This window comes from Aspergillus luchuensis, chromosome 2, assembly GCF_016861625.1.
Source record: "Aspergillus luchuensis IFO 4308 DNA, chromosome 2, nearly complete sequence".
NCBI lineage: Eukaryota > Fungi > Ascomycota > Eurotiomycetes > Eurotiales > Aspergillaceae > Aspergillus > Aspergillus luchuensis.
The window spans coordinates 4,375,033-4,394,259 of NC_054850.1; the positions used below are offsets into that span (position 1 = coordinate 4,375,033).

Below are 19,227 nucleotides of genomic sequence, written 5' to 3' on the forward strand. Positions count from 1 at the left end.
TCGTTGTCAGTCGGGTCTTCATGTGTTTCCTGTCTGTGTGAAGCAAAAAGAAAGGGAAAGAGGAAAGGGAAAAAGGGAGATTAAGGAGAAGAGAATAGATGAGAATCTGGTAAGAGACTTCGAGCACCTAAGCTTATCTGAGAATCTCTTGACGCTCAGTATCCTTGATTTTAGTAAGGAATGACACCCAATACTGGGGTTGAGGATTCAAGATCTCTTACCACTTCGGACTGTTCTGTAAGAGCTGTGATCGAGGAAAGTATGCGTGAGTAGGGTTGACTTGCAACTGGCCGAATTCACCAAGATTGTAGACGATCTGGTTTCGTCGGTACCAACCAGTCTTGGTGATAATGTAGTAGGATCTAGGAAGCACAGGCATGTTTGTGTGACCTTTCTTAACCCTTTGGGGTGTGGGTGGATTGAACCGGAATCCTTCTCCTACAGTCAGATACCACCTCACATGTTGATGATGATGGAAGCGTTGGCGGTCTCATCATCATCATCATTGTGTCCGATGTAACGTAAGGCTATACAGTCAAGAGCTATTTGGCAACGTTGGAAGTACTTTGCAGATACGGGGAACCGAATACTTCTGGTTTTCGATATAGTATTTGCACTTCGTCAGCGAATTCCCCCTTGCCTGCAGGAATGCATCAAGTGAGCCAAGCTCGATCATCATTCACGAAACCGTTATTCGTTCCGGCTGCAGGAATGTGAGCCATATTACTGTGTAAATTGATTGGGTTTCACTAAAGTATGCTTATTCCACTGCATTCAATACGATGCCAGTGGAAGATAAAACCCTTAGGGCTCAGCTAACGGAATTTATTTCCCTAGTTGAGCAATTCCAGATAGTGGAAGACTGCATGACTTGCTTAGAACAGGCCTTTATCTAAAATATATGTTGACAGCTACGTAGAATAGAAAGTCACTGTTAAAACTCAATTTCACATTGAGGAACAGTTGGAAGTTTAAATTTATAATAAATATATATCTATATATTCAGCTCATTGTCAACACATGGTAGTATTGAAAAATTTCATGAATGATGCAATACTACCAGTACAGGCTACTGATACTTACTTAGTACTGCTAATTGAGAACATATAATAGATCTAGTTTACCTTAATCCACTATGAACACGCTGCAGCATCACACAACATTAGAAGGATACTCCACCTCCTCCAAGCTCCCAAACTCCTCCTTAATCGTCCTCACACTCACAAACCGCTGCAAATGGGCCATCGTGCCCGTCTTATCATTCGTCCCGGAGTCCCGACTACCCCCAAACGGCTGCTGTGCGACCGTCGACCCTGTACACTTCGTGTTCAGATACAGCATGCCCGCCGCATGACGCAGCGCCGTCTGTGCCTGTCGCGACGCATACGGGTCCTTCGCATAGATACTCCCCGTCAAGGCATAGCGCGATGTCCCGTCCACCAGCTTCAGCGTCTCTTCCCACTCGTTGTCCGGGTACACATATACGCCTAGGATCGGGCCAAACAGCTCCCGGGACATGATCTCATGCTTCGGGTTCGTGGTGCGATATACAGTCGGATGTACGTAGTATCCCTGACTCTTATCGGCGATACCGCCGGCAATGAGTTCGAGTTCGGGATCGTTGCGTGCGGAGTGAATGACCTCCGCAAGACGATCGAAGGCGCGTTCGTGGATGACGGGGTTAATGAAGTGGGCGTATTCGTCGACAGGGCCGACAGACAGGCGGGAGAGGTGATCTTTCAAGGTTTGCTGGAAAGCAGGCCAAACGGACTCGGCGACGTAGACGCGAGAATTGGCGGAGCATTTCTGGCCCTGGTATTCGAACGCCCCGCGGATGGTGTTTAGAGCTGCGTTGGTGATGTCCGCTGAGGGATGAACGAGGCCCCAGTTCTTGCCGCCGGTTTCGCCGATCACGCGTGGGTAGGAGTTGTAGATACCCTCCCCGATGGCATTGCCGATTTTCTTCTGCAGGCCTTTGAAGACTTGCGTGGAGCCGATGAAGGTGAGGGCGCCGAATTCGGGACGATGGAGAATCGTGTTGGTTACTTGTTCGGCGTCGCCTGGGAGGAATTGGATTACATCTTTGGGGAGACCGGCTTCGAGCAAGATTTGGTGCAAGAGCCAGCTTGCGTGTAGGGCAGAGTCGGATGGCTTCCAGATTACGACGTTGCCTAGAAGGGCAGCTGGGCCGATGAGGGTTGCGCCGAGTGCGGTGAAGTTGAAGGGGGCGATTGCGTAGACGAAGCCTTCTAGGGGTCGGTATTCAAGCTTGTTCCAGGTGCCGGGGAGGTGAACTTTGGGCTGCTGGGCGAAGAGTGACCAGCACTCTTGGATGTAGTGACGGAAGAAGTCGACTGTTTCTGCGGCGGCGTCGATCTCGGCTTGCCAGATGTTCTTGCCTTGGCCCAGCATGGTGGCGGCAACAATTTCAGAGCGGTATTTGCCTGCGATGAGCTCGGAGGCGCGCAGGAAGATGGCCGCGCGGTCTTCGAAGGGCATGGCCTCCCAAGCTGGTTTGGCTTTGAGGGCTGCGTCCACGGCGGTGTTAACCTGCTCGGGCGTAGCGGATGCATATTCGGCAACTACCTCGTTGTGGCGTGAAGGGTTCTTTTGGATTTGGGATTTGATAGTGTGTGTCTAACTGGTTAGTTGCGTGGGTTCGATCACAGGAGAGATGACTTACTGTGGAGCCATTGATGGTGAGTGGGATGTTGAAGGGCATCTCGCTCTTCAGTTTCTGTAGGGCTTGCGTCAACTCGGCCCTCTCGGGTGAGCCTTTTGCGTAATCGAGCTGGTGTTGTTAGTGAGTGTCATGGTATCGAAGGAGACACTTACTGGCTTCTCATTCTCGAACTTGGGAGGATGCCATAGACTGAGGGCTCGCAGTGGCTGACCTGCCCTCCGGCTGGTGTGCAGGCATGATACGCGTACGCGAGGTGAGAAGTAAAGTGTCCGCATGATGGTCTATTAGTCCTGTATATACTGAGTGTAAAGCGAGACTTTTCGGGCAAGGAAGGGTATTTGTAGAGCAGCTGTCGGGAGGAGTCCCGAGCGGGGAGTGTGGCATCCCCGCAATCCCAATTGCAACTGCAAGGAGACCTGCAGCTGCATCCAATCGTGACGTGTCGTACTACTTGATAAGTGGCCAAGAGATGGCCATGATGCACCAACCATTGAGATAGCTTCGGTGTATGGACCGACTGTTATCGTGCGTTTATCCTTTCGGATGCCGATCCCGAGGGTCCTTCATTCATGCATCCAGATACGCAGCAATCGGGCTCGCGTAGTCTCAGCAATTCATCGCATTGAAGTATGGTGTGATAGCTTATAACCCAGTCGTAATCTGTTCTCATTGACCGAACTCAGGCTTAGAATATTGAAGGGTGAAGCGTTATTCAAAGGGGGATAAACGCAAACGTAGATGAGATAAGATAGAATGTCGGTTAATCCTCAAAATATATATCCAATGACTCCGCTGGTCTATAATGTTATTCAAAAGTACTAAACCATAAACCCGAGCAATCAAGCTTAGATCTACTCAGCTTCCTCAGCTTCCTCCTCGCTCTGTGCAGCCATTTCCTGGTAGAACCCTCGCCATATATCCAATGAATCTACTGGTTCGTCTTCCTCATCGTCCAACTCATCCCATTCGTTCCATTGCCCCAAGCTCATCAGATGCCTCATAGTTGGCCGGCCATGGGGACAATTCCACGGCTTATCAATGGTGCCCATATTATGCACCACCTTCTGCATCTGCTTGACCGTCAAGGTCTTGCCGATCATGATGCTCGACCGACATGCCCGCATGGCGAACATCTTCCGCACTTTGCTCGGACGGGGTATATACATTCCTGATGCTGACCGTGCAGCGTTGGTAGGCGTCTCCGACAATAATACAATGAGCTCTTCCAAATCCCGAACCCCAAAGACCACTTCTTTGCTCAAGGGCAGCGAGACCAACTTGCAGCGGCGCCCGATAGGCTCGTCTCCGCTTTCGTCCACTTCTACAATGAAGCCGTTCTTTTCCAGCGCGGCTTGATTCTCAATGACAATTTCCTCCTCCACTGCAGTGAGATCGAGGCGCTTCGGTTGGACGAGGCGCTGATTCTGCACTACGGTTTCTGCCTGCAGTCGTTCGAAGTTGAACTTTTCATCAGAGGCATGCTGGTCTATGATGAAGAGTTCGTCTTTTGCTGATGATCCAGCACCCGTGTCATCGGCGGATGAGCGCGTAGCTAGGATGAACCCGAGATTGAACTGCCCGACTATCCGCATGTTGGTGAAGTCTTCTTTGCTGACCGTTAAAGATAGTCTCTCCTCAGCCGTTTCTTGTTGCGCTGCCATCTCATCTTCGCCCTGTGAAGGGCCGTGGTGCTCTTCCCAACGGCGGAGGCTTTCCTGTAGTTGCCCAAGCTGTGATTGTATCTTGGAAAGAGAACCATCGATAGTACTCATTAGCTGCACAGTAGAGTCACGGTGAGCAGCCCCCTTATTCATCTTGTTGGCGCGATGAATGTTGTTGTCTTGTGGCAATGCTGCTTTGTCCTCTGCTTCTTGGATGAGTCGTTGGACTTCTGCTTCTTCATGGCGCTTTTTCTCTTCCTCGCTTATGTTCTCCCTCGAGGAGCTGAGCTGTTGTGAGTTTTGAGAATCATTGCCATTGCTGGCTTCGTGGTTATGGTGGTCACTGCTAACATCTTCGGGAGGGTGATCCTCCTCATTGTCTGACGGAGCATAAGATTGAGATTCACCATCTTCCACTTCTTCCTCGACTTCTTCTTCTTCCTCTTCTTCCTCTACAGGCTCCTCACTTGCATCTTCGGCCTCGTCATCCAGAATTTCTTCGTCTTCACTTTCCGGCTCCATTTGTGATCCTGGAGCAGCAAAATCCCTCATATGCTTGCCGAATATGCTAGGACGCGAAGGGGTGTGTATCCGTCTTTTGCGGGTCGTAGGGCCAGCGGCATCACCAGCACCTACGGACCGCTTTCTGGGCAACCCACTCCCCACCATAGACGTAACGGTCCGGTTGCCGATAGTAATGGTAGCCATCTCAGGAGGCATTCGCCTTGGCCGCATCCGATCAAACGCGTTTTGGATAGTATTGGGTGTCTCCTCCAGGGAGTCGGCTATCTGCGTCGACGAAGGCTCCTCAGGAGCCATGTCTTGAGACGAGAGATTATCGTCACGCTGTTGGGGGACTTCGTCCGCGGTTTCCTCTTGTATGAGATGCTGTGGTTCACCAGGGGAGTCCTGCCTCACGAAGAGGTCATTGTCTTCTTCCATTGGTTTAGACTGGTCTTGAGGTGACGAAGGCATAGGCTTCTCTTGTACGCTTGATGCATCCCGGCCTGCAGGAGAGGACACTGCTGGACTACTGCCACGGGCACCAAGGCCGCTCAAGAAGCTCTTCATCCGGTCCTGCGAGCTCGACTGCACTTCCCCAGTCCCCTGGCTTCCTACTGGTTCCTGATCATCAGCCGCCGAGGAATTCACATCATCCACTGCAGGCCGGTTCGGACTCTGAGTCTGAGACTGCAAACTTCCCAAGCGTTGTTTGATAGTAGGAGTCGGCTTCGACCCAACAACCAACGACTGCGGCACCGTCTGATCCGACGACTCAAACAGTTGCACCAGCGACTCCTTCAGCGAATCAATCAGCGCTCCCGCATCATGCAACAGAATGGTCCGCTTATCCGGGGACACATTAACATCATAAGCGTTCGTATCCATATGGAAATCAGCAAACACAAAGGGCGACTGAGACACATTAAACGACTTATACACCTCATTAAACGCCTTTGCAATCTGCGGCAACCCACACGGGCGGGAATTCACAAAGAACATCTGGCGATCCGGAGTTTGTCTCCCCTCCCCAAACACCGGTTTCGAGACATGTCCGCGAACAGTGAGCTTATTCAACTCCCCAGACCCAGTAATTCTCCTCCCTGCCGCAGCAGACGGCTCGAACTCCAGCGCCAAATCGAGCGGAATCAGCGCCAGCAGCGTCTTCGCCCCATACACATTGGCAATATTCTCCTTAGTTGTCTGGTTTCCATTCGTGCTAAACACGACCACATTCTTCGTTTTGCCCACCGAATTTCGGACGCTGAAGCGCACCCCCGTGCTGACGCACGCATACGCATGTAACAGGTTCAAGACCTTGCCATACTCGCGCTTGATGTTCTTCTCCAGCTCTCGCCGCCGTACCGGTAACCCCTTGAAGATACTCTCCACTGAAGCTGTCGTGCCTTTTTGCCCCGCGACTATCTGCGTCTTTTTCAATTTCCCGGAGGGTTCGAAATCAAGTCGGGTGGCTTTTGGAGCTTGGTTCGCTTGCGCAGTGGTAATGCGGAAGTCGGATAATGCACATAGGGATGATAGCGCTTCACCGCGGAATCCAAAGGTGTGGAGAGTGGTGAGGTCTTCGTAGGAGGAGAGTTTGGAGGTGTAGTGCTTCAATGCGACGTTGGCGTAGTTATCGGGGGAAATTCCGCTGCCGTTGTCTTGGACTTCGATTAAGTCTAGGCCATTATTTTTGAAGCGAATTTCTAGAGTAGTTTGTATTAAGTTAGCGACACCGATCTATGGCATGCAATGTGGGCTGGATTTAGGTGGTTGCCGTTGTACCTATTGAGGTTGCTCCGGCATCGAGACTGTTTTCGACCAGTTCCTTTGCAACGGAGCACAAGTCAACGATGACTTGACCGGATTGGATTTGATGGATCTGTAGTGTACGGATTAGAAGATATTTTGGAAGAAATACCAGGCAGACGTACTGAGCGGGCCTCGATGGCCTTGATGGTCGCCATGTTCATGCCATGGTGAGAGTGAAACTTGAGAGGGCAGAAAACGCGGTGACACGCGCCCGCCGGCCACTTTACGCGGTGGCTGCGATAAGCGCATCTCCGGGCCGATACAAGAACAACCAGTTACACTATTCCAATAGCATCAATACCATTCTTGTGCACTCAACGGATTGTAATATTATACATGCAAATTCTTCAAAGACAACAGCAGCTGAGCATGGTATGTCGCAAAGTAACAATAGACGAATTCACTTGCAGAATGGCGGCACCCACTATGACGTAGAACGGCAGGAAACTGTACAACTACGAGAAAAAGAATTATCGCTGTTCAACGCCCAACTCCCGGTCATAAGTGAACTCTTAACTCAAATCCACGATCAGTAGGTGTCAAAGCGGTCCGGTAGAACCACCGGTGCGATGAGGGTCCACAGGTAGATTCCATAGCACACCCAGGCACTGATGATCTTCACCCAGCTGGCCCAGTAGGTGCGACCAACGGGCGCGAAGTCATCGACGGCCTCCGGGTCCAGGTTCTGAGTCAGCAAGGTGGCCACCCAGGTGGTGGCCAAGAAGAAGATGATGTGGAATAAAGAGTAATTATACTGCGTCGATCCCTTCTCGTCGTCCTTGGTGTCATACTCATCGTCTTCGTCGTCGCTGTCATCCAGCGCACTGGCGGGTAAAGCACCACTCTCGACCGCCGCCCGAAGAGCCTCGGCCCGCATCTCGCGACGAGTGGTTGGCTGCTGGGTCACAAGACCATGCTCGTTGTCATCCGATCCCAGCTGCGAGTAGTTGTGCCCCCCTTTCGAGCCTAGCGCAATGCCCTGGGTGGCCGCGCGGGTGGTCGTATACGCGATGGTAGCCATGGTGACAATCGCACCCAAAACGATACTAGCCGTTCGGGTGCCTCGGGCGCGAATCAGAGGGTTACAGTGACGGTCATCTGGCTCCATGGACACCGCGGACATGGTAAGATAGGTGCAATAAACTGTAACCATGGCGGCCTGGGCCAATCCTGCTCTGGGGTTGGATTCCTGCACCATGGGCTGCACCGATATGATCGAAATAATAAGGAAGACAACGAGGTTAATCTAGTATGGAAGTAAGCACGAGGCCTGAGACGGCAGATGACAAGACTGTAGGAGACGCAGAAAACTTACAGTAATCGCAGCCTGGTTCATGGCGCATCCGCTGTGGGCAAAGAAGACATACATCAAGACCGTCATGACGAGAGATGCAATGTACATGCCCACAGTAGAGCCGATCAGAAGGCCACGCCACGTGCGTGAATCGCTATCTTCGATCTTCTGCAGGCACAGTTCGGCCCATGAGTGCGCCAGATCCACCAAGAGGATGAGACCCAGCAGGAGGAACAACATGGCGCAGATAAAGGCGATATAATGGCCGTAGACGAAGAAAAACGACTCGGGGATGAAGAATGAAGCGACAACGAGCGCAAGCCACAGAATAATCTTGGGGCCCCAGAACCCATTCTGAAGGACCGCACGGCCATCCTTGGAGGACCTGACACCAAGCAGCATGAAGGCGAGGATCAAGTGGAAGAGCCCGAGACCGAAGTTGATTCGATGGACGGCCACCCAACCATAGCATTCTTTCCCATCGCATCTGATTTCCATGTAATCTAGTGTCATGTGTTGTAACTTTTTAAGCGCCCATGGCGTGAGCATTATCCAGGAGATGATCGAATTGAACAAGAGGATGAAGGCATAGGCGATTCTCGTAGCCATACTGTTCGTCGGTGCCTAATGTCAGCCAAATCCACCATCACGAAGCGCAAGGCTAATTTCTCCATGAATGTCGCTGACCTATTCTGAAACTTCCCGCATGCACTACATACTGCCGAGCAGGTTGCTGCGCCGCAGCACGATGTCGCGAGGGTGATGAGCTACATTGATGTCAGTGGGGGGAGTAGATGGCGGTGATGGAGGTGCACGTACCGTGCTGGCACTGGGGAGAGCCAGCAGAGGCAGAGATAAGAGGGCACCCATGATGGATGAAGAAGAGTGTCACTCCCTCTCACTAAAGACAATTGTTTGATCCAGATGCAGAGGCGGGACGATATTAACCAGCCTGGGGATACTGGAAAGATGAAGACGGAATGGCAGGAGGAGAAGACGCGGAGGTTCGCCGCCTTCGTCATGTGCCGGGGATCTTAGCGGATGGTTGGTTTCTTACGCGCGGCCAGCAAAGTCGGCTACATTTACAGCACCGTGAGGTGATTTCAATAGCATACTAGTTAGTCGCACTATACTACAATTCTAAGTAGCTGTTCGGAATGAGGCAGCACCTGCCAAACCTAGTAATTTCAGCAGTTATGCTTTCCCTCCACAATAATGTCTGGGGATGTTACTCCACGTGATGGAGCATGCATTAAAGTCACGTGCTTATGTATCCGGGGCAAGTGTGCCGGTAATGATGACCTTATCGGCGATAAGCGACTGGCTGTCAGGTCTGTCACACTCCTTTGAGGTGGTACTGCAGTTACCATACGATACCATACTACGTACTATGACTTCCCCTCCGATCTCGTCCGTCCGGGGAGACTAGCCTGAGTTGAGCTGACGAGTCCGACGGGACACATTTGGGGACACTTTGCTCCTTGACTACTAATTGATTGCGTGGGAGGGTGGAGTGGACTAAATTTCCATTGCTGCTGAAAAGGACATCCAAACACTAACTAACTAGTTACTCACGTCGCTCTTTTCTTTTTTCTGTTTCTTTCCCTTCTTCCTCTTCTTGCACTCTTTTCTGCCCTTCTTTTTTTCTTCTTGTGTTGTTCTGTCCTTCCTTAACTACCACCCCAACTACTACTACACCACTACTACTATCATCCGTGGTGCGGTTATCTATGGTCGAGGTCTAGCCGGCCGTCCTTACTTCGCTCTCCTCCGGTTATCGTGACGTGATAACGTTTATCCACTGCACCACCATCCCGGCCAACGAACTACAAATACTAGTCGTCCGGCCACTGCGACCCTCCCCCGCATAATTCGATGCGAAGAGTTCCCTACTGGCCTTCCCCCGGTGTCCTCGCCCTTCCCATCCCGCATCGCCATGGCCGCAGCCTCGCCCAATAAATCGAAGCGGATCGTTTCCGTCGTAGCGGCCACCCTGGTTGCTCTCGCGTGTGGTACCAACGTGCGCTTCTTCCCTTATCTAGATCCATATGAAGCTGGTTGTTGAGCACGAGTCTGATGTCCGTGACAGTATGCATACTCGGCATGGGCGCCCCAATTCGCGCAACAAATGAAGATCTCCTCCACCGAAAGCAACTTCATTGTAAGCCGCCCATTGCGCCCGTCACCCAGAGTTCAACGTTGATTGATAATACTTCCAGGGCGCGGCTGGGAATTTGGGCATGTATGCATCGGGAATCCCATTAGGTCTGTTGACAGATGCTCGAGGTCCGCGTCTGACGACCTTCTTGGGTGCAATCACGCTGGGAATTGGCTACTATCCCATCTATCTGGGTATGCCCTATATTGAACCCTGCGGACCTTGAAACTAGCTGACGTCTGCATGTACAGCATACGTCAAGGGCCCTGGGTCGATGGCCATTATCTTCCTGTCGTTTTTCGCTTTCTTGACTGGCTTCGGAAGTTGCTCGGCCTTCTCAGCGTCCATTAAGACATGTACGCCAAGCCTTTCCAATGGGTCTGTTATCCTGTATGGCTGACAACATCGTTTAGCGGCTTCCAACTTCCCCGATCACCGTGGAACAGCGACCGCTTTCCCCTTGGCCGCTTTTGGGCTGAGCGCGTTCTTCTGGTCGACCGTTTCCTCGGTTCTCTTCAAGGACGATACCGGCCGCTTCCTCCTTTTGCTGGCTCTGGGAACTTGTGCCCTAAACCTCGTTTCGATCCCGTTTCTTCGTATTTTGCCTCCTAGTGAGCCATATATGCCACTCGGACGGGGCAGGTCCCCTGGCGTAGAATCTCAACGACTGCGCACTACTAGATCTACCGAATTCCGGCACAGCCTGGAAGAATCTGATGAAGCAGGTACGCAGACCTTTATAACCTATGAATCCTGTCCCGCAGCGCGTGACACATCGCACTCGGTCGTGTCGAGTCCCCATCACCCCGGCCACAGCCCCGATATTGACGAAACATCCTCCTTGGTGTCCAAAGTTCCCTCACGCTCATCCCGAGACTTCCTCAACCAACACGAGGAGGATGACGATGCTCTCTCCGATGTTGCTCCCGAATCCCCGCATCCGGACGTTCGCGGCTTGGCGATGCTTCCGAAGATTGAGTTCTGGCAACTCTTTTTGACGATGGCGCTTCTTTCTGGAATCGGTTTGATGACTATCAAGTTAGCACCCATTATCTTATCTTTGCACAAAATTGACGCTAACCGTTCAATAGCAACATTGGCAACAGCGTAAGGCGACTCTGCACAGTCCCATTCATGTCAGCTGACTGTATGCTCGCAGGCCAAGGCACTTTGGCAGTACTACGACGACAGTGCAAGCCCGAAGTTTATTCAACAGCGCCAGGTTATGCATGTCTCGATTCTGTCTTTCGGAAACTTTATTGGTCGACTTTCTAGCGGTATGCCGGCACCTTCAATGTTCAGAATTGGCTGCTAACCTCCTATAGGTATTGGCTCCGACCTTTTGGTGAAGAAGCTGAACATGTCGCGATTCTGGTGCTTGTTCATCTCCGCCTTCGTCTTCACCGTCACCCAACTTGCAGGCTCCGCCATCTCCAACCCTCACCAATTAGCCATTGTATCCGGTTTTACCGGTATCGCATACGGCTTCCTTTTCGGCGTCTTCCCGTCGCTGGTCGCCCACACCTTCGGCATCGGCGGCCTCTCCCAGAATTGGGGTGTCATGACGCTTGCGCCCGTGTTCAGTGGCAACGTCTTCAACCTGCTCTACGGCAGCATCTACGACCGCCACTCGATTGTCGAGCCCAACGGAGACCGCGATTGCCCGGATGGTCTGGCTTGTTACCAGTCTGCGTACTACACGACGTTCTTGTCCGGTGTGGCCGGTGTGGTCGTCTGTCTGTGGAGTATCCTGCACGAGAGACGCATCCATGGTGCGATGCACAAGAAGGTCGAGCATGACCGACTTGCCTAGGATGGAAGAGTAGTTTCGAAGCCTTTTAGGAGTAAGAGGCTGAAAGCGGTGACTTTTATTTTGTCTTCCTCGTAAATATACCCAGGGGATATGTGCCAATTTAACAGGCAATTTGGTTGGGATTTTCAACATAGAGGGTTCACAATTTCATATAGACAATCATTGATTTTTCAAAGTGTTTCCGATAATCTTATCGTATGGGCAGTGCTGTCATGTAACTTCTCTGGGGAATTGAAACCTACCCACGTAGTTCCGGCCTAAGCAACTCCAACCATACACGAAGCTATACATACTCAATACTGTCCGAACTATAGTCTCCTCACATCTATAAATACACCTATTCCATTATTCCTACAGATACCCAAGGACTCTCTTACACGTCAATACTATCTATCTAGTAAATCATACATCAATAATCCTCCCCCCTCACCCACTCATCTTCCATTAACAACTCCCTCGCACTCGGCCTCTCCCCAGGAACCCAGCTCAACGTCTTCCGCAGGAACCGCAGAAACAGTCTTTTCCTGTCGCCCTCGAGTCGCGTCACTCGATCATCCAGACATCCTCCAGGAATTCCTACGTGACTCTTCCACTTACCTATAGATCCGCAATTGAACTAGTCAGCCAGGACTCAACCCCTTAAACTTACATAGATACTAGGGATAGGTAAAAAATACCATACCATCTCGATCCCAAAACCTCCAACTCTCTTCACTCCGACCACCCAGAAACTCAACAGGCGGATGCCCAAGCGGGGCTATCATCTCTGCGAAGCGACGAGCATGGTCATCCTGTGTAAGCAGGTGAGGGGTATTGGTGAAGAGGTGGTTCGATTGGAGTAGCGTCCATGCCTTAAGCATCATCATCCATAGTTAGTTTTACTTCACTTCAACGGAAGTTGGTTAGGTAGTTAAAGAAGCTGTTACCGTCTGCCCTAAAGCCCATATATCCACTTTCTCATCCCACTCCATATTAAGCATTACTTCCGGAGCTCTATATAAACCGGGCATGATAGAACCAGTCTGTGTGCCTGTATCAGGCGGGGGTAATAATCTCGCCTCCCCCAGATCAGTGAGCATAGGTTCCCCGGTTGTGAAGGGCATTCCGCGCGTAGCGTAGATCGTTCTATTATCCGGAAGGTGGGTTTTCCGCGGAGCAGGCTCGTTGAGTTCTTCCTCTTCTAGGTCGGTGAGGATTGAGGTGTCTTCGATGCCTAGGAGGATGTTGGTTGGTTGGATGTCTGTTGTTGTATCATACTTAGTAAACTATCTATGGATTAATGGGAGAAGGGGAGATTGGGGGTCTGTGGTTGACCTGTATGAACTACATTAGCCGAATGAAGATAATCTAGCGCAATGAGCAGAAACCGGATGGTAACGCGGAGGAGATCCTCCGGTAATGCGTTGCCTTCGAGACACTGGATGTAATCGCAGATGTCCATTCCGGATGGCTGGTAGAGAATACATGGGTGGATTCCGTGGGGACCTTGGATCTCGAAGGAGTCGTAGACGAGGCGGGTGTATTTCTGGCCTACATGTTTACTATGGTCGGCTTTGGTGTGGAAGGCTTGTAGGTGTTTGGATATGCGGATCTCCAGGAGGTGGGTGTGTTGGGTGCTGCGGATGTGGAGTTTTAGGGTTAGGTAGTTGTTGGTTCTGGAGTACGTAGTTAGAGTGGTTGATGGGGCTGGTGAGGAGTAACTAGATATGTGTGTGTGTGTGTGTGTGTGTGTGTGTGTGTGTGTGTGAAGGTAGTATGCATACTGTAGATCACGACATAGCCAGACGGTGGATGAGGATCCGAAGCCGAGTTTGGTGATGACTTGGTATCGGGAATTGAAGACTTCACCGAGGTGGACGGGGTAGAATCGCTCGGCTCGGTAGTCGGGTAGAGATTCTTCTTCTAGTTTGGGGATGTGATTGAGGAGTTCGTACCCTGTTGTGGGGAATGTGCGTGGTGGTGATGGGGATGAGAGGGAGCTTGTATGTCTGTGTTGATAGGGGTGCAGGGGGCAGGAGGTAATGGGCCGTCGCGATGGTTTGGAGCGGCTGATAATGCCATTGATAGGGCTACAGAGACGCATTACTGTCTTCATAGCTGCGTGAGCTATCTGAGTGGTGATGTTTGAAGAAGCTAAATCCATAGAAAGAGAGACACGTGCTCTATGTCATGTGTCTAGTCCTATCGACATGCATCCCTGTTCTGCCTATTCGAGATAATTCCGATTATTATCCGTTCTCATCACTGACACCTCAATTCTATCCCAGCCATGACTGCTCTACAAAGGAGGGTTTCCTCATGCCAGCATCATGAATGCGCCCTTACATCTGATACATAGATAGGAAGAGGCAGCCAGATGCCTATCCATCTACCTCCGATAAGTACTAGAGCCAACGAGCATTGCGCTCCAAATGGCGACATTCCCCCTACATGCACTAAGTCATTACCTACCATTACCCCCTCACCTACCAATATGCTCTATGTAAACATGAACCCAGATAACATTAGTCTCACCAAACCAACAATAGGTTAGTGTAACTGCATCCCTCTCCTTCAAAAGCGGGGAACTCTCCAATCAGCACATCCCCGACCGTCGGGAATATAGATAGTATATAGATAGATCATAGATAGGATGAAAATCTGCTTATGGTTATAAACAAGCAAATTTGAGTGAGGAGATGCCGATCAACGTCGTATCCCCGACGGACAACAAATCAGGTTGGGCCAATAATAAAGGGAGGATTTGCGTGATGGGCATTGATAAGGGCAGATTGCAGATTGCATTGTAAGGAGGTCGGGTACAATTCCGGGTACTCCGGACTCGTGACCAGTGCACTTCATCCATCGCACTGATAAGGAAGGAATCGGATCGACGGAGTGGAGTAGATGCGAGTGGTGAGATGAGATGGGATGCCCAGGTTTGGGGGTTTCATCATTAAAGTGGGATGATATAGGGTCGGTGGTCTTCAGGATTAGGTTAGGTTGGGTTACAATGGGGATACTGTGAAGGCTTCCTTCCGCCTTCGGAAGTATAGGATGTGGTCACTGGATACTGTTGCATCGGATAATTGGTATTACGCCAGATAATATTGGAAGGAAGACAGTAGTTAGATTCAGGGAGTTAATAATAACACGAATTACATTGAACACATGTAAACCCTTTACAGGTCCTTTGCTTTTTTTGCTCTTTCTGAGGGGGTTTTTGTGCGGTCGGGCTGGGATGAGGGGGGTTGGTGCAGGCGCAGAATAATCTCTCCCCGAACTCATATCGGAACAAATAGGATGAGTAGAAGAAGAGAAGGGGAAAGTGGCTCGAAAAAGAAGGTTGTGTGATATAATTAGGTAGTTAATCCGATATACAGCCAGCCAATGACAAGACTCGTAAAGGGTATCAAAGAGACCGGGGAAGATCAGAGAACGCAGCACCACAGACTGTGTGCGCATTTGTTTACGTCGGTGCTGCCCGACGCACGTATGCGCGTCCATCGTCCGAGCAAAGCCCCCCTCCCGTGAGGCCTTAGACACTCTTGGGGGATTTTGTCGGCGATTCCGCAGGTTGCTCCACGACGTCGGACAGCCGCATCCGCTTGGCCAGCGGCTCGCCGGGACTGTCATTGCCCGCCGGGTTGGCAGAGGTCTGTTCGCTAAGCTGTCGCTCCAGCTCAGATATCCGCCGTTTCAGATCGTCTTCGCGCCGTTGGGCCTCCTCCAGAGACCGCCGGAGTCGTACCTCGGAGTCCCGGACGATCATCTCCGATCGGCGCGCAGTCGCGCCGCTCTGCTCCAGTTCCGTCACCCGGCCCCGGAAGAGTTCATTGATAAACTCCAATTCGCTCACGCGAGTCTTCAAAGAGGTATTGGCTGCAAGCAGTCCATCGTAGGTCTGTGGTGACTCGAGATGGCGGTCCACAGCCGCCGAGGTCGCCGTGGGCGAGGGTTGGCGCGGCTGCACCGAGGGTAGCGCATTCGGCTGACTGAGACCATGGTCGCCGATTGTGACACTATCGAACATGTGCTGGGGCGCAATGTTGGCATTGTGTTGCGACTGCGGGTGTGGTTGTTGCATGGAAGGGATACCAGGCGTTTCGGTTCGGGAGACGGGTGAGTTGGATCGGTCGGAATGGCCCGGTGATGCCTTCCGCGACGCGCGACGGTATCCTTGGGACCCCATGGGCGGCGTCCCTGCTTCGGACCTCGAGGTAGACAAGCCATTTGTATCGATAGCACCGCCGGACTGATAAGAGATTGATATGGATGTTAGCGACCGTTATCTCAGGTGAACGACGACAGTATACAGGCAGGGAAAAATTTTCTAGACGACCGACTCACCTTACGCTTGGGGCCCTGACCAGCAGTCTTGACCCGGTTGCGACTCTTGATGACATCGGTCTTTAAGCTTATCGGACGGGGTCTGCCATGTAGTTTGAGGAACAAGCCACAGGCGTTGCAAAGGACGGAGCCGAGTTCGTCTCTGCGCCAGAGAGGTGTCGTAGAAGTGCCGCAATTCTGGCACACAGGCTGTAATTGAGGACGTTTGTGATCAGCCAACGTAGTCGCCATTGTTTTTGGAACAGTAGGATTGCGCGAAGGAGAGGGGAGGGAAAGACAGAAGATGGGGAAGCGGACTGATAGTGGATGGAGGAGGAAGAGCGCTGGGTTGATAAGATCGGGAGAGATTTGATGGGCTGGCGCGATAAGGAGCAGGTGGTGCGGCGCCAAGCCCCCAGCGGCTGCTGATAACAGCAGATTGGATTGGCACAGAAAAAGAAACCCAGGAAATTAAGGGTCACCATGAACACCAAAAATTTCACCCCAAAGCAAGAAGGAAAAAGCAACAAAACCAGCGTAGCTCGATAAAAACCATCGTCCTCCGATGATAAGATCGTTCCAGTAACTTACAGGATTATTGCCTTGCCCACCAGTAGTGGCAGCCGGAGAAGATGTCGCGTATGTCATATTGGCCATACTGGGCTGCGCATTGCTACTCGAGGCTCTGTACACGTAAGACTCGTCAGCATAACCAGAGATACGGGCGCATTGGGCGTGTGAGCATTCAAAGTTATCATATCGCCCCTTCGGATATGGCAGGGGAATCACGTATGATCTTCACTGCGATTCCCCTCTCATTCCGTTACCTGGTCTCGTCTATGCAACATCGCATAGGGAAAGGTTCTTGCTAGGTACACATACCGCAGATTGGAAGTGGGCGCGGATGCGACCGAGGCCAAAGCAGAGAGTCCAGGCAGAGATGGGCCCAGAGAGCTGGGAAAGGCACTACCGTTGCTGCTACTGCTCGGGCTGTGGGTGTATTTATCTAGAGAACTCGCCTCGGGAAGCGTTCCAGAATACTGCGATGACGCTGATGATGCTCCCGCGCCAGTATCCGTGGTCGATTGACGCGATCCCGGTTGACTGTCAGTCGAGGAGGAAGTATGTTTGTAGTTCGAGTCTTGAGACTGGGAATTCGACGGCGACGGCGGACGAAGGGCTGGGTCGATGGGCGACGCCCGGAACAGAAGTGAAGCCACCGTGGAGGTTGTCGGAGGGAACTAGCTAGAAATCCGGCCCCAAAATGACCGAATTATAGACAATTCGAGGAGAGGTTTTCCGTCGTTCCGGGAGTGGTATACGACGACGGTTTGGGAGGAAAGATTCGTGCCGTTGGAGAGGACCAGCCACGTCTGAAAGGGAGGAATGATATGGAATGTCGTTCGACTTTTTTTGGTTGACCAGTTGTGATCAAACAATCAATAAACTTTTTCCAAGCCCGAAATGATTTTCTTTTTGTTCTTGATAATTGCTTTTGTCCGGCCCAAGGGACATCAGAGATTATACTCCAGGAGTAAAAGATCTCAACACAAGGCTATCTCGGGGACAAGTTGCTGCAAGTCGACCCAAGGAGCGATTGCTGAAAGGAGCGACAAGAAGGTAAAAAAACAGAAGAATCCAAGCTGGTTAACCGGAAAGGAACCATGCGAAAGACGATAATGGGGTTTGGGGAAGGGGATTCGAGACAAATCTGGAGGGGAACAGGATGGTCGGGAGGGAGAAGGAAGATCGAGGGTTGATTATCGGGGCTGCTATCGCGCGTCGGAGGCTATCGATTATTTATCGAAATGGCTCTGCGGAACCGCCGCTTGGCTGGGCCCAGCCGAGTCTTGGATACTCAGATTAAATCTTGGATAGGGATCCGTCACCCGTAGGAATTCCTCCTTATCACCTCCTCCCCAGTCAGTCCCGGGCTGTTGCTATGCTATGCTTCTGCTCTCCAAGGTTTATGCGCCTATCTAATAGTATGCGCGGGACGGGCCCGGAATGAATCTTCGCAATGTTGTTGTCGCGCCCCTGCATGCCCCTTTCCCACCAGCCTAGTATTTACTGTGATCGCCCCTGTGTTCTTTTGTCTTTCAAGCTTGTCCTCCACCGGCCAGAGACCATCATCACTCACGACTTCTCTATAGTGGAGTGGAGGCTGAGGTGGAGCTGAGCGTCAATAGCAGACGATAGTTGACCGGCAGAGTGGCTGACCAGGACTCATGCTTGCTGTGATCGGAATCAGTCATGGTATTGCTGATTGGTGCGCAACCATTCGACTGTTGATGTTTTCCATTATAGCAATTCTTCATACATCATGCTACTGCACCTCGTTTCACTTTATCGGTCCATGTCTTAGATCGTAGCATAATCTCGTTGGAGAGACGAAGCCATGGCGCGCATATCGCGTGGAGAGGAAATGCTGGAAAACGGCTGCCAGTGTCTGCACGGGGTCAATGGCAGTAGCTGTTGTCGATGAACTGGACGACAAGTATCAACCATAAGACCCTGAAATATCTGGCTCAAAATTGAAGAACAGATCATGGCTGTTACTATTTGTAGAAACAGACACTGCGGAGTGAAGTCGTAGTTTGTGTGCTTTCTCACTCAATCCACTGACAATCTGGATCAGAGGGGAATTGATAGCTCAGACTGAGCAGCAACCTTCTTGATATCTCTCCCCTTCCCCAGAAATCGTCTATTCCTTCTCCGGGGAAAAGCATCGCGTTGCGAGCCATCGATAATTCAGGGGCTTCCGTGAAGCTCGAGTGGATCCCAGCGGCACGATACGACCAGAGGTGGCGGTGCGGTATGGTATGGTATCCGGGGTGTGGCTGATTTGGACCCTGACTGCCATGTGCTTGACTAAGCCGCCGTAATTGGTGGTACGGTGACGGTACGAGTGGTAATTGCGGCGAGCGGCCACTTCTTCAAGATGACAGCGGCGCTGCCTCGAACTCTCTCTCCGGCTCTGGATTCTTGGAATCTGCT

The 19,227-nt window shown here is 51.4% G+C and overlaps 6 protein-coding genes across 6 annotated transcripts; 1 reads left to right on the forward strand and 5 right to left on the reverse strand.

Annotated features, from left to right (window-relative positions):
• Nucleotides 1–1,152: 1,152 nt before the first annotated feature.
• Nucleotides 1,153–2,958, reverse strand: AKAW2_21421A (L-glutamate gamma-semialdehyde dehydrogenase; the record flags this gene model as incomplete). Its single annotated transcript, XM_041686243.1, has 3 exons — nucleotides 1,153–2,637; nucleotides 2,684–2,791; nucleotides 2,836–2,958. 3 exons carry the CDS (start codon nucleotides 2,956–2,958, stop codon nucleotides 1,153–1,155), a joined length of 1,716 nt encoding a protein of 571 aa, XP_041540247.1.
• A 576-nt stretch (nucleotides 2,959–3,534) lies between these two features.
• AKAW2_21422A (ATP-binding mismatch repair protein PMS1) lies at nucleotides 3,535–5,847 on the reverse strand (the record flags this gene model as incomplete). The annotated part of the gene is made up of 1 exon (XM_041686244.1): nucleotides 3,535–5,847. The coding sequence occupies one exon, from the start codon at nucleotides 5,845–5,847 to the stop codon at nucleotides 3,535–3,537; it is 2,313 nt and encodes a 770-aa protein (XP_041540248.1).
• A 1,339-nt stretch (nucleotides 5,848–7,186) lies between these two features.
• On the reverse strand, nucleotides 7,187–8,821 carry AKAW2_21423A (serine incorporator domain-containing protein; the record flags this gene model as incomplete). The annotated part of the gene is made up of 4 exons (XM_041686245.1): nucleotides 7,187–7,903; nucleotides 7,973–8,561; nucleotides 8,639–8,718; nucleotides 8,771–8,821. The coding sequence occupies 4 exons, from the start codon at nucleotides 8,819–8,821 to the stop codon at nucleotides 7,187–7,189; spliced, it is 1,437 nt and encodes a 478-aa protein (XP_041540249.1).
• A 1,066-nt stretch (nucleotides 8,822–9,887) lies between these two features.
• On the forward strand, nucleotides 9,888–11,922 carry AKAW2_21424S (putative MFS transporter; the record flags this gene model as incomplete). Its single annotated transcript, XM_041686247.1, has 9 exons — nucleotides 9,888–9,971; nucleotides 10,041–10,112; nucleotides 10,171–10,303; nucleotides 10,361–10,465; nucleotides 10,523–10,834; nucleotides 10,964–11,147; nucleotides 11,201–11,216; nucleotides 11,269–11,386; nucleotides 11,435–11,922. 9 exons carry the CDS (start codon nucleotides 9,888–9,890, stop codon nucleotides 11,920–11,922), a joined length of 1,512 nt encoding a protein of 503 aa, XP_041540250.1.
• Nucleotides 11,923–12,331: 409 nt separating this feature from the next.
• AKAW2_21425A (uncharacterized protein) lies at nucleotides 12,332–14,017 on the reverse strand (the record flags this gene model as incomplete). Its single annotated transcript, XM_041686248.1, has 5 exons — nucleotides 12,332–12,519; nucleotides 12,605–12,773; nucleotides 12,849–13,162; nucleotides 13,237–13,577; nucleotides 13,686–14,017. 5 exons carry the CDS (start codon nucleotides 14,015–14,017, stop codon nucleotides 12,332–12,334), a joined length of 1,344 nt encoding a protein of 447 aa, XP_041540251.1.
• A 1,422-nt stretch (nucleotides 14,018–15,439) lies between these two features.
• Nucleotides 15,440–16,482, reverse strand: AKAW2_21426A (putative GATA transcription factor (AreB); the record flags this gene model as incomplete). Its single annotated transcript, XM_041686249.1, has 2 exons — nucleotides 15,440–16,156; nucleotides 16,252–16,482. 2 exons carry the CDS (start codon nucleotides 16,480–16,482, stop codon nucleotides 15,440–15,442), a joined length of 948 nt encoding a protein of 315 aa, XP_041540252.1.
• Between the last annotated feature and the right edge of the window lie 2,745 nt (nucleotides 16,483–19,227).